Below are 12,111 nucleotides of genomic sequence, written 5' to 3'. Positions count from 1 at the left end.
CTGACCTTTACATGAGAGCTGGGGATCTGATTTCAAGTCCTGTCGGTTGGGTAACAAGCACTCTCGCCTGCTGAGATGTCTCCCCTGCTCTGCCTGCAGGGTTTTAGAAGTGTAAACTTTGTAACAACCTTTAGAATCTTGGCAGGATGATAGGCCCTTTGTCTACATTTTCTGGATTTGCTTGCCTGTCAACACTAGCGATCCTTTCTTTTTCTGTCAGAACAGCTTGGTTGAGAGTACACACTCAATCCAATTCAATTGGGATGTGATTTGGTGTCTTAAAATCAATGGGGCATGCAACCATCACCAAAAAAACAAGAAAAACCCAAAAAACTAGACCCCGCCCCCCCCCCCCCCCCCCAGGTCTTATACCATTAGCTGTCATTCTGTCCTCATTTAAGTTTCTTACTCCTTAGCCCAGAGAAAATGAAACATACAGCTTGTGGTCTCAACACACCAGTTTGTGTCTACAACACCAGGCGTGTGTGTGTGTGTGTGTGTGTGTGTGTGTGTGTGTGTGTGTGTGTAGAGCTGCCATTTCCCCCTTTAATGTCTGGTTTCTATAAGTTCCTTGTACTGGTTACTATGAAAGGTGCTAGTCTGAGAAAGAAAGGACAATACTCAAGGAGATGGCTTAAGCTTTTTATTTCTCTTTAGTTGACTTTTCAAAAATGGTGGCATACTCAGGAGTTCCCTTTGGAGTGGTTTTTGTACGTTTTCCGCCTTCGACTTTTCCATCAGAACTGTCACTTCTATAAGTGATTCGTTGGAAGGCTGGTAGATGGGATAAGCTATGACCTTTTCAAACTCTTTCTTTTCCTTTTTCTTCCCTTTGGGTTTTAAGTGAGGGCGGGCGTGGCTGGTTAACATTGGCGTCTTCTTCTGGTCCTTTCTCTGCTCGGTGAGCGCTCTGCCTCTCACCATCCGGTCTCTGTGTTGTTTCATCTGCTCCTTCGCCCACTCTACTTTAGGCTTTTTGGGTATGGTTTTGTGTGTTTTCTGGATGTTTTTATTCTTTTCGTCCTCTGGCACTAATGATTTTGGGGAAAACATCTCATTTGGAATGTTCTGAGGGATCAGTCGGTATTTTTGGTCCCTGAGGCCTCTAGCCCGCTCAGCTCTGTGTATGTGCTTCTCTATCTGACTCATTTCCCTCTCGGGCACTAGGTACTCCTGTTTTTTACCATTCTCTGGTTTTTTGCATTTTGGTTTCTTTTCTCCCTCTGGGTTATTGTCCCATTCCGAGTCTGGTTTGTAATTCCACGCTTCTCTGATCATTTCCTGATGCCGTTGATAGTAGTAGGAATCTGCTTTAGCAAACCGGAAGTCAAAAGACATGGTCTTAAGTTTATCAACTGTTTCACTCTCCTGTTGCAACTCCTGGACTAACAGTTTTCTCACTCGTGAAGCATGGGTGCCACCTAAACCCTTGTCAGAGGGAGTAATCAGATCTTTTTAAGTTGGATGCTCTTCACTCTAGTTCCACAGTACAGCTCCCAATGGACTAACCTTTGTCTGGCACTCCTACACCCCTCCCCCAAGCCATAGTCCCTCCTAGGCGAGGACTCTCATTTAGGCTTCCCTGAGAAAATAGCACCTAGCACACCCCCTTTCCCACCATCAGAGCCACCACCCATCTACCCAGACTCTACCTTCTTGCTTTTATACTGGAAATATTGTCTATAAAGGCGAATTCTTCACCTGCTAATTGAGCTTCAAAGATTTCATTTCTATATCATCAAAACTACCTACTGGGCCCCCTTGAATTGGCATGTAAGACACCATAGCACAAGTGCTCTCAATAAGAGAAACTCTTCCCTACGTCATATCCCTTCTGCTATCTCATTTGCTGAATACCCTTGTTCTTTTCCTACCTCACGGCTACCCTTCTCTCTGCCTCACACCTTTACCCTTTCTCATATGGATGTTGGTTAAACGGTGCTCCTCCGTGTGTCAGGCACTGATTTCGAGCAGCAATAGTGCTGAACCACATTGTCAAGGCCCGTCCCTGCTCTCGCCTCTCGGCTTCAGGCCTGGTCCCTGCATTTGACACCTCCACTTGCTTCTTCCTTCAGTGTCCACCATTTCAATCCTATCACTTCCAGCTCCATTACCTTTTCCTTTAATCCTCCTGCCCCCACCACGGGGCGTTAGTCCATACATTTGTCCCAGCTTCCCCAAGCCCATCAAACTAATCACTGTAGCCAGAGTGATCTTTTTATTACATAAATCTGAGCATGTTACTTTCTGGCATAAACCCTGGGGCAGAGGGTTACTCTATTTAGAAGAGAACCTCAAATCTCAGTGTGGTGTCTGCAGCCTCTCATTAACTCTCAAACCTCCTTGTCAGCTCACCGTATATTCATTATGCTTCAGCCACACTGAATTCTGTTTCCTACGAGTCGTCTCTCTCCCATGTGAATAGACTCTTCCTAAACACACATCAGGAACTCTCTGATAAGCACTTTAACACTACTTCCTCCAACCTTCCACAGTGTTCATAGGAAACCCAATCCTGTTGTGACGTCACAGTCTGTGGACACCTTTCTTTAGTATTGTCTCTTACTAGAACCAGCCCTGTAGTATTTGTTCTGTTCAATGTTGTCCAGCCAGCACTGCTCAAAGAACCAAATATGGAAGTGAGCCTGAGGATGGACTCCCAACTTCTATTTCCTCCAGTAAATAGATCTTATTACAGAACCCAAAGTTCATGCTAAATATTTCCTCACCTTAATTTTCTTTTCTAGTGGGGAATAGGGTCCGACTGCAATCCGAGGGTCTTGAGAACTCTTAGCCCAGGCCAATCTAGAAAAGAGAAATTATACTGGGATTGGAGAGAGGTGTCAGGAAACACGTTCTGGGATGAGCTACGCTAGGGAGTTGACTTGGGACCAGCTCTTCACGGGTAGCAGAGGTCCTTCGCTCTGCCCACAGGCAGAAGTCTGTTCCCGGTGTTTAGCTTCTGTCTTCCCATGACGAAGGGATGCTTGCAATTTCGATTGAAGTCTAAAGAAGGAGTCATATTTTGTTTGGGGTTGTAACTGCCAGAAATGCCTTTAAAACTGGAAAGACTTGGAGCTGGAGAGATGGCTCAGTGGTTAAGAGCAATGACTGCTCTTCCAGAGGTCCTGAGTTCAAATCCCAGCAACCACATGGTGGCTCACAACCATCTGTAATGAGGTCTGATGCCCTCTTCTGGTGTGCCTGAAGACAGCTACAGTGTACTCATATGTAATAAATAAATAAATCTTTAAAAAAAAAAACTTAAAAAAAACTGGAAAGACTTGAGTTTCTGCTACTATTTCAAATACCACAATCCACTGCATTTATATATTGTAAGAAGAAAATAAGTTTTGATGTGAAAAATTTCAAAATTTGAAATATAACTGAGTTACATAGAACATATAATAGATTTCCCACAATAGTTGCCTAACTATAACGATCCATGATTTTATCACTTAAAGTTGACTTTACTTACTTACCGGCTGCGACTCTTTTGCTTTGAGTGGCTGAGCCCCGTGTTGTTTAAAGACTCTCACTGTATAGTACTGGCTGGCCTGTAACTCAGATCTGCTTTCATTATGCCACTCTAAAATCTATACTTTAAATAGATTATGAAACAATTGGAAGGCAAGTGTTAAAGCTTAATGAAGAAAAATATAGCTGGGAAGTTTGTTCTTTAGGATTAAGTCACAGGCAGACATCGTGGAGTTATTAGCCTGATTAGTGGAAATTATAGTGCTTTCTTATTCAACTTAAGTATAAACACTGGCTTATCGGCAACAGAAGGGTTTTATAACAACTGTATAAAACCCTCATCATCTGTCTTTAATTTTATTTCCAATACTACTTTAAGAGTTTATGTTGTTTCCATAGCAACATGTCTTGGATTTACAACAGATAGTGCTATATAAGCATACATGGAATTACTTAATCTTTCGAACAGTCTTACGAGGTTAGGGGTCATTATTCCTATTTATGGCAAAGGAGGATGAAACCACGAAAGTTAGTGGCTTGTTAGTGGTCAGGGTATTAGTTTCTTAGGCCAGTGAGTCCTATGGGACTCCATTGGTTCCCAGATGTGGACGTATCCACAGTCTTTTTTGCCTATATCCCAAATGGAGGGAACACTTACTGTTCCTCTGGATTCAGACCAAACCACTCTGAGTCTGTCACCATGGGTGACTGTGAGGTGACAGCCCTCAGTGTTGTGTCCTGCTGTGGTAGTCTTTTGCTGCATATTCTCGAAGCCCCAGTGGTTACTTGTGCTGGCTCTGTGGTCTGGCGCTCTTTCCCCTCAGCGCTCTTGGCTTCAGCAATCGCTCTACTGTTCTCCAGCTTCAAGAATAGCATCGTGTTCTTTACTCCTCCCCACTGCCTCTCCTCCCTGAGCTTGAACTTCTCATTCTCTGGTCTGTAAAGAATTTCTGCCTTCAATTCAGATTTTCAGCTACCCACTGTTGATCCTGGGGTTGGTTTCTAAGGCAACACAGAGCAGTCAGTGCCTTCTGTGTGTCATCACTGTCCAGGAAGGAGCCCACTGTGAGGTGGTGTATGATGATATAGTCTGTTGGCAAGCAATGCACTTCCCTCTGATCTCAGCAACTAGAGAACCTAGGAACTCAGCTACAGTACACAGACAGTACACAGTCAGAGACAGTTCTAAGAACACTGAGGCCATCTTTTCAGTTTTTGTGTTTTAGAATATAAACTGTTCTAGATGTGACTGGAACCAGTAGAAATAACTTAGTGAGCTTACATATGTGTGTTGTTGGCGGCTAATGTGTGTTCTGATGGACCAGATATGGTCTCACCATTTCCCAGCTGGTATGGCACTCAGCTAAATACTGCTTTGATGGTGGTTTTAATAATGTTTTTAGTCACACTATTTCATTTATGCTCATAGTTGACCAACATTTAAAGTCAAGGAAGCAGAAAGGACCTCTGTTAAAATACAAATTAGTGAAAACCATACTCAATTCATGACATGTTATGTGTGGAAATTATTCATCCCAAGAAAATTATCCTGTAGCCCATTGGGATATCTCTAGCTCTTAGAAATGTGTGGAAAGGAGAAATTGTGATTAAATTACAACCTGGCTACTTATCTATTAGAAATAACATCTGTCCCTCTCAAAATGTGTTGTCTGCAAAGAAGTGCTTGAAACTGCAGGCTTCCAGAAGCAAGGCTATAAAAGTAGACTTTGCTGACACACAGGAAAGATGTCTTGGGTTGTATTTTCTTTATGGTAAGAAGAAAGAGATTTATACTAAATTTTACTACATAAAAAAATCACGAATTATCTTTAGTTATAAGAAATCCTGGCTATCCTGGAACTCCCTCTGTAGACCAGGTTGGCTTTAAACTCACAGAGATCTGCCCGCCTCTGCTCCCTGAGCGCTGAGATTAAAGGCGCGCACCAAAAACATTAACTGTTGAGTCATCTCTTCGCTCTATCCCCCTAGTTTTTACAGTAATGTTTGAAGTCAGGTAACGCCACTTATCCAACTTTGTTTTTCAGTATTTGGTTATTCTGGCTTGTAGGGCTGCCCATACAAACTTTTAAGACAGCTTGTTAAAAAAGAACCTAGGTTGCTTTTGCTCATAACCTTTTAATAACTTGCTGTGTTTCTGACTGGATTACGTTACTCTAAAGATCAAGCTATCAGCAACTGGTATGGCAATATTTTCATTTTTTTAAAATAAATGAGCATTATTTTAACATTTCCTCAGATCTCCTTTCTTTTACTTCAGTTTGTAGTTTTTAAGAGTGTAGCCCTTGCTTATTTGTGTAAGATCTGTACTTAAGCATTTGATTTTGTGATGCTAACATAAATGGTGTTTTTAACTTCAAATTCTAAAGTTTTATTATTGGTTTGGATAATAAGGTAATGGTGGCCTTTTGGAATAGGCTAAAACATATTTCATTTGCTTTTCTTTTTTGTAAAAAGCTGCAGAGAATGGGAATGATTTATTCCTTAAATACTTGGTAGAACTTACTAGCAAACCCATTGGGACCTTGTGTTAGATTCTATAACTGTGAGATACCCTAGATAAAGATGAGCGGTGGGCCTTTCCATTTAACCCATGATAGGCACAGACTTCTTTATTCAAAGGTCGTTAAATTTCTTTAGTAGCTCTAGGCCTATTCCTATTTTGTCTTTTATGTTTTTTGCTCAATTACTTCTTATCTTAGTTAGGTTTCTATTACTGAGATAAATACTTGGGGAAGAAGGGTTTATTTTATCATATAGTTCTTAGGTAACACTTCATCTCTACAGGAAGTTAGGACAGGAACTCTAGGTAGAAACTGATGCAGAGATCAGGGAGGAGTGCTCCTTACTGTCTTGCTAGGCCTGCTTTTTTATACACCTCAGGACCACCCTCCCAGGGGTGGCACCATCCACAACTGGCTGGGCCTTCCCACATAGATCACTAGTTAAGAAAATGTACTACAGGCTTGCCTATAGGCAAATCTTAGGAAGGTATTTTCTCAATTGAGAGTCCCTCTTCCCAGATAACTCTAGCTTGAGTCAAGTTGACTTTAGCTAGGGCAGTGTCTTTTAAGGAAAGTTCTAGTATCAGAGGTAATGGAGGACAAGAGACACAAGCCCTGGGGGTTGATCTCCAGAAGAGGACACAATAAAAAAATCCTAATGATCCCGGGGACATTTAAAGGGGTAAGAAAGGATTATAAATGCCTTTGTGCCCAAATATTTTACTTTCCAGCTATCTATTGTTTAAAGTGAATTTCCAGTGGGTGATATTATTTTGAAAAGCCTCATTATGTAGACCAGACAAACCTCTCCACTGGTTTCCTCCTGCCTCTACTTTCTAGCTGATGGATTATAGTTTATGTGCCACATAGGTAAGCACTCTATCATGGAGCTGTGCCTGCCCAGGGACATTTTGGTTTTTTTTTTCAATTGGTGGATTGAGGTCACTGACATTTAAAGTAACGATTGAATTGTTGCCATATGTGTTGTTTTTCTAGAAACCTTTTCATTTCATTGTTTTATTAAAAGTAGGGTATGGTTATGTAGCACTGACCGGCTGAGCTCTTGATGTAGATCAGAATCACAAAGAATCATCTGCCTTTGCCTCCTGAGTACTGGATCCTGGGACTGAAGGCATGAGCTACAAGTTTGTTTCAACATCTTTATTTTCCTGGACTTTAATGATTTGGATTCTACTTAACTTAGCACATCATCTACACTTCTTCTTTTTAAAAACAGTTGCCCTCGGGAGGGTGGGGAGGGGAACACCCATAAAGAAGGGGAGGGGAAGGGATTAGGGGGATGTTTGCCCGGAAACCGGGAAAGGGAATAACATTCGAAATGTAAATAAGAAATACTCAAGTTAATAAATAAAATAAAATAAAAAAAAACAGTTGCCCTTGAATTTGTAGTATATGTTTACAATTAATCCAAGTTCTCTTTCAAATACACTATATTATTTTATGAATTGTGACAGGGCGTCTGCAGTTCCTATCTCCCATCCTTATAACCCCTACTGCCATTCATTTCCAATGCTGTAATTACCACATTATCCATAACTTATCTATACTTACCCATAAATATAATTACTGAATACAAGTTGCTATTATCTCAAAATCAGTCATTATGTTTGAGCAATTAAGATTTAAGACCAAATTATTTTACATCTTTTTCCTTTGTCTAGAGCTCTTCCTTTCCTTAGGATATCTGAATTACCTGTCCTTCATTGGTTTCCTTTTCCTGAAGAATATACGATTTATTCAAGGCAGGCAGGCTAGAAACACATCCCTCGATGGGGAACTCTGGATTTTTCTTTCACTTTTGAAGGGTCAGTTGTCTGGATATAGAACTCTAGGTTTTGTTTTTCTTAGAATACTCAGAATATTTCATTCCTGTTTCCATGGCTTCGGAAGGGAATTCTTTCCCTTTCTGATTTCATTATTTTCTGCAGTTTCAGTATATGTGTGGAGTGCCTTTTTACTGTAGTGGGAGGGGAGGATGTGTAAACAGCAGTTCTCTTCTACCACGTGGGTCCCAGGATGACGTGTGGATGATCAGACTTGGAAGTAAATGCCCTTACTTTCTGAGTCACCTCATCAGCCATTTCCCTGCTTGGTACCTGTTAACTAATTTTGTTCCTCAGTGATATAAGCTACACGTTAGGTGCTCAGTAGTCTCATATAGCTAGTATGTGACAGGTTGAGCAGCCAGGTCTTGACAAGATGGAGTCCAGTCTAGGTCTCCTGAGGAACACATCTTCCAGGATTTTCCTGCCACTAGTGTTCTTCTTCACTATGCCACTGTCCCCTGCAGGGCTCCCTTCTCTGCCCTCAAGTTATATTGGCCTCAAACCCATTGTTCTCTGCCTTAACTTCCGTTCTCTCACAGAATCCTTTGGAGGGAAAGGAGAATGTCTCGCTTCCCTCCCTGTAATTGCACTGTGTGGGCCTGCTAGTCCCGCACAGAAACCCTGCACATTACCAGTGCTTGGTGCTTTCCGGACCAGTGTTACTGAGTTACTGAAACTGAGCAGTGTTATCAGCTTCATTCTGTTCAGTAAGAAAAACAAAAACAAAGACAAGTCTGTATTGCTCCTTTAATAGAGAGAAACAAATGCATTGACACTTGGCTTTTCCCTTCTCTCATCTGGCCTAGAATAGAAACAAGTCTTTGGCTTTTAGCAAAATTTAGCCACCCAGGAACCATTGTTTTACATAGGTCTACACCTACTATGTATTATGGCTTTGTTTTCCCCAGACAGGGTCTCATTGTATAACCCTGGCTGACTGGAACTCACTATATAGATCAGACGTCAAATTTACAGTGATCCAATCTGCCTCTGCAGTGCTAGGATGAAAGGCATTTTTCTTTTTACTACCGTTCATCCCTTCTGTATGTCATGTTGCATGGCATTCAGCAAGTTCGTCAGCCTTTCTGCCCGACGACGTCACCTGGCCATGCTGCTGTAATACAAGGTGAATTAACATACATGCCCAAGGACTCTGGACATTCTCATTATTGTCCAAGGTTGGAACATCCTCCAGCACACTGGCTCAGGCTGAGGCAAAGTGAGAGTACAGTAGCTTCCTTTTATCTTTTTATATCTATATTATTATTTCAAGATACCCCGTGCATATCTGCAACTGTAGACAGTACTGAATCCTATATATGTTGTTTTCCTCCCCAAACTATGCATATCTATGATCAAGTTTAATGTATAAATTAGGCATAATAAAAGATTAACAATGACAGGAACATAACAACAATGTACCATAATAACAAAGTGTGTGAGTCCAGTCTATGAAAAACTAAATATCGTTTTGAGTCACGGTAGCTCTGTAGCTCAGGCTGGCTCCCAATTTGTGATCCCCCTGCTTCAGTTCTCTGAAGATGTCTTATTGCACTGTATCTTAGCAACCTCAGTAAAGAATTTTTTTCTTACTAAGTGTAGAGTTTTGTTTTCACTTTTTCTCTTAAAAGAAGCAATTTCTGGCTGATTTTTGGCATGCTCCAAATGCCAGCATCACTATTCTTATGCTTTGATGTCAGTTGGTAAATAAGGGCTACAGAGATTGCAATACACTGACAGTCAATAGTGGAGAGTAACTGCTGGGAGGTGTTATACAGCATGGAACTGTGGGACAGATGAATCATGTGCCAGGCAGGTAGGAACATCACCTGCCACAGAAGGACGCCTAGCTTAAAACTTCTGATTTGTTCATTTTAGAATATTATACACTTTAATTTTGGTCAGTGGTTGACGATGGATAACAAGTCAAGAAAAGTGAAACCAGGGGGTTGAGCACTGACTGCTCTTCCAGAGGTCCTGAGTTCAATTCCCAGCAACCACATGGTGGCTCACAACCATTTGTAATGGGACATAAATAAAGTCTTTAAAAAAAAAAAAGAATTAAAAAAAAAAAAAGTGAAACCAGTACTGGTCGTGGTGGTGCATTCCTTTGATCGAAGCACCTTTTGATCTGAGGCAGGCACATCTTTCTGAGTTTGAGGCATGTCTGGCCTACATAGTGAGTTCCAGGATAGCCAGGACTGCATAGTAAGACCTTATCCTCAAGGGGAAAAAAATGAAAGGAAGGGCTGAAGACACAGCTCCATAGCTAAGAGCACTTGCTGCTATGGCAGGGGGCTGGGATATATTTCCCAGTGTCGACAAGGCAGAGCACAACTGCTTGTAATTCCAGTTCCAAGGGGTCCCATGCCATCTTGTGGATTCTTCTAGCACCAGGCACAAACTGGTGTGCACATACATACAAGCAAAACAATCGTTCACAAAAATAAAAATCTTTAAAGAAAGTGAGATCATTTCTGGGGTGTGGGTTGGTTAAGGTCAAAATGCCTTTCTTTCTACCTTCTATGTAGTGCAAACTTATTTTGGGGGGTCAATCCATTGATTTTTGCTATAAAAAATGAAACAGATGAAGCATATAAAAATATGGGCACTGGAGCTGCAACAAGGTATCCTCTGTATTGCAAGGTCACCTGTTAGGTTCTTAAACAACACTATGAGCAATGTAGGTCACCAGGTCATGAACCTTTAAACTTGACTAGATACATCTTTAGCACAGAAAACCTTAGAGTCAAAAAACATTGACATTTCTTTTAAAAGTTTATATATTTAGCCAGGTACAGTGGTGCACACCTGGGATTTCAGTACAGTGAAGCCTGAGGCAGGAGGGTCCAGAGTTCTAGGTCCATCCTGGGCTTCATTAACAGTGGAAAAATAAGTTTGTTCACTGGCGGAAGAGATGGCTCAGTGGTTAAGAGCACTCGATGATCTTGCAGAAGACACAGAGTTTGGTTCCCAGCACCATGTTTCATCTTACATGGTGGCTCAGAACTGTCTGCCAGTCGGGGTTTCAGGGTCTACAATGCCTTCTGGATTCCTCCAGCATTGGATGAAGCTGGTACACATGTCTACATGCAGGCTAAACACCCACAAACATAATTAAAAAAAAAAGTTTGTTTCCTGATTGCACTTTCTAGACATTGCAAAGAGGAATTAACCTTATTGTCGACTATGGAAATTATGCCAGACAGATTTAAACGTCTGTGTACCCAGAGGGAAAAGCTAAGGAATATTACCTTGGTGGAAGTATGCATTCATATTTACACTTTACCTCACACCCTTATTCCCTGAAACATGCTCTTTAAAACTGGTTGCAAATTGGAGATCCATGGAATGAATTCAATCTATGTACATGTTCGGCCTGAAGAGTTCAAAGATTTTTTTTTTTGAGTGATACTTAAAAATCCCTTAGCAGATAAAAGTAGCACTTCGTTAATGGGCATTTTGCTGTAGCTAAGAGGTGTTTCGATTCTAGAAACCTCACTATCAAGCCAGCTCCAGCTCACCATTGCTTACAGGTGGTGGTCAGGCGCAGTCGCAGTCGCAGAAGTTAATCTTCAACCAGAGAGCGCAGAAAATGACTAAATCACAACCTGGAGCCTCAGTTTCCCTATCTATAAACGAGGCTGATACTTTGCGTCAATGATAGGGATTGCTGTTGATTGAGCAAGTGAACTGCTGGGCACTTAACACACGGTTCAGAGACGCACCCTGTAACCCAGGCTGGCGGCCAGAGGACGGTCCTGGGATCGGGCGGAGAGCCGCGAACCCGGCAACCCCCGCGCTCTCGGCTCTCCCGCCCGGGTTCCCCGCGCTGAGAGGCGTGGCCGGTCCTCAAACCTACAGCGGCGGCCATGGCCTCGGTGGTGGAATACAAAGGGCTGAAGGCCGGCTACTACTGCGGCTATTGCGAGTCCAGGGAGGGCAAGGCGTCGTGCGGTGAGTGTCCCGTCGTCCAGATGCCCGTGGCCGGCTCCAGCCAGGATTTTGCTCCGTCCTAGCAGGTCTCTAGCACGGGGTTTAAGCCGTTGGTCACCCGACTCCAGCTTCCTGGTCCTATTGGTCTCTCCTCAGCCTGCTTCCTTCCCATCCCGGTCTTCCCGCCCTCACCCTCACAGAGGGTAGCCGCCCCTCACCGAGGAAGAACGGAAATAGCGGAAAGCTGCCCTCAGTCAACATGGCGCGGGCGGCGTCAATCACGTAGGGTGTCAGGTCCTTCCGGTCCGCGAACGCTCGAGTGGCTTCGC

General features: G+C 42.5%; 2 protein-coding genes across 9 annotated transcripts in view; one reads left to right on the top strand and one right to left on the bottom strand.

The window, feature by feature from the left end:
• Positions 1-621: 621 nt before the first annotated feature.
• Positions 622-11,925, bottom strand: RGD1563285 (similar to RIKEN cDNA 1700022C21). Of its 4 annotated transcripts, XM_087582959.1 has the most exons (4): positions 11,371-11,925; positions 7,714-8,546; positions 2,730-2,805; positions 622-1,428 (listed from the first exon to the last, which is right to left on the bottom strand). In XM_087582959.1, exons 2-4 carry the CDS (start codon positions 7,722-7,724, stop codon positions 622-624), a joined length of 894 nt encoding a protein of 297 aa, XP_087439085.1. In that variant the 5' UTR covers positions 7,725-8,546; positions 11,371-11,925. The 4 variants fall into 4 exon arrangements, with proteins under 4 accessions (XP_087439085.1, NP_001389395.1, XP_087439078.1 ...); NM_001402466.1 differs by lacking the exon at positions 11,371-11,925 and having other exon boundaries at positions 7,714-7,761; XM_087582952.1 differs by lacking the exons at positions 7,714-8,546; positions 11,371-11,925 and adding an exon at positions 4,136-4,616.
• Positions 11,688-12,111, top strand: part of Ate1 (arginyltransferase 1) — a 119,590-nt gene continuing 119,166 nt past the window's right edge. For all 5 annotated transcript variants that reach the window (XM_087659787.1, XM_087659786.1, XM_087659785.1 and 2 more), the window contains exon 1: positions 11,688-11,803. In XM_087659787.1, coding sequence (XP_087515913.1) covers positions 11,719-11,803 — 85 coding nt within the window. In that variant the 5' untranslated portion in view covers positions 11,688-11,718. The remainder of the gene's footprint in view (positions 11,804-12,111) is intronic.

Source organism: Rattus norvegicus, chromosome 1 (genome assembly GCF_021556685.1).
Source record: "Rattus norvegicus strain SHRSP/BbbUtx chromosome 1, alternate assembly SHRSP_T2T, whole genome shotgun sequence".
NCBI lineage: Eukaryota > Metazoa > Chordata > Mammalia > Rodentia > Muridae > Rattus > Rattus norvegicus.
Note: the sequence above shows the minus strand (reverse complement) of the source record. Positions and strands in the feature narration are given on the sequence as shown.

Coding starts and splice junctions, on each gene's coding strand:
- RGD1563285 (XM_087582952.1), bottom strand. CDS start 4,353: ATGCTATTCTTGAAGCTGGAGAACAGTAGAGCGATTGCTGAAGCCAAG. Junction 2,806..4,135: donor GGTCTGAATCCAGAGGAACA/GTAAGTGTTCCC, acceptor TCTCTTTTCTAG/ATTGGCCTGGGCTAAGAGTT. Junction 1,429..2,729: donor CACTAGAAAAGAAAATTAAG/GTGAGGAAATAT, acceptor CCCTCTGACAAG/GGTTTAGGTGGCACCCATGC.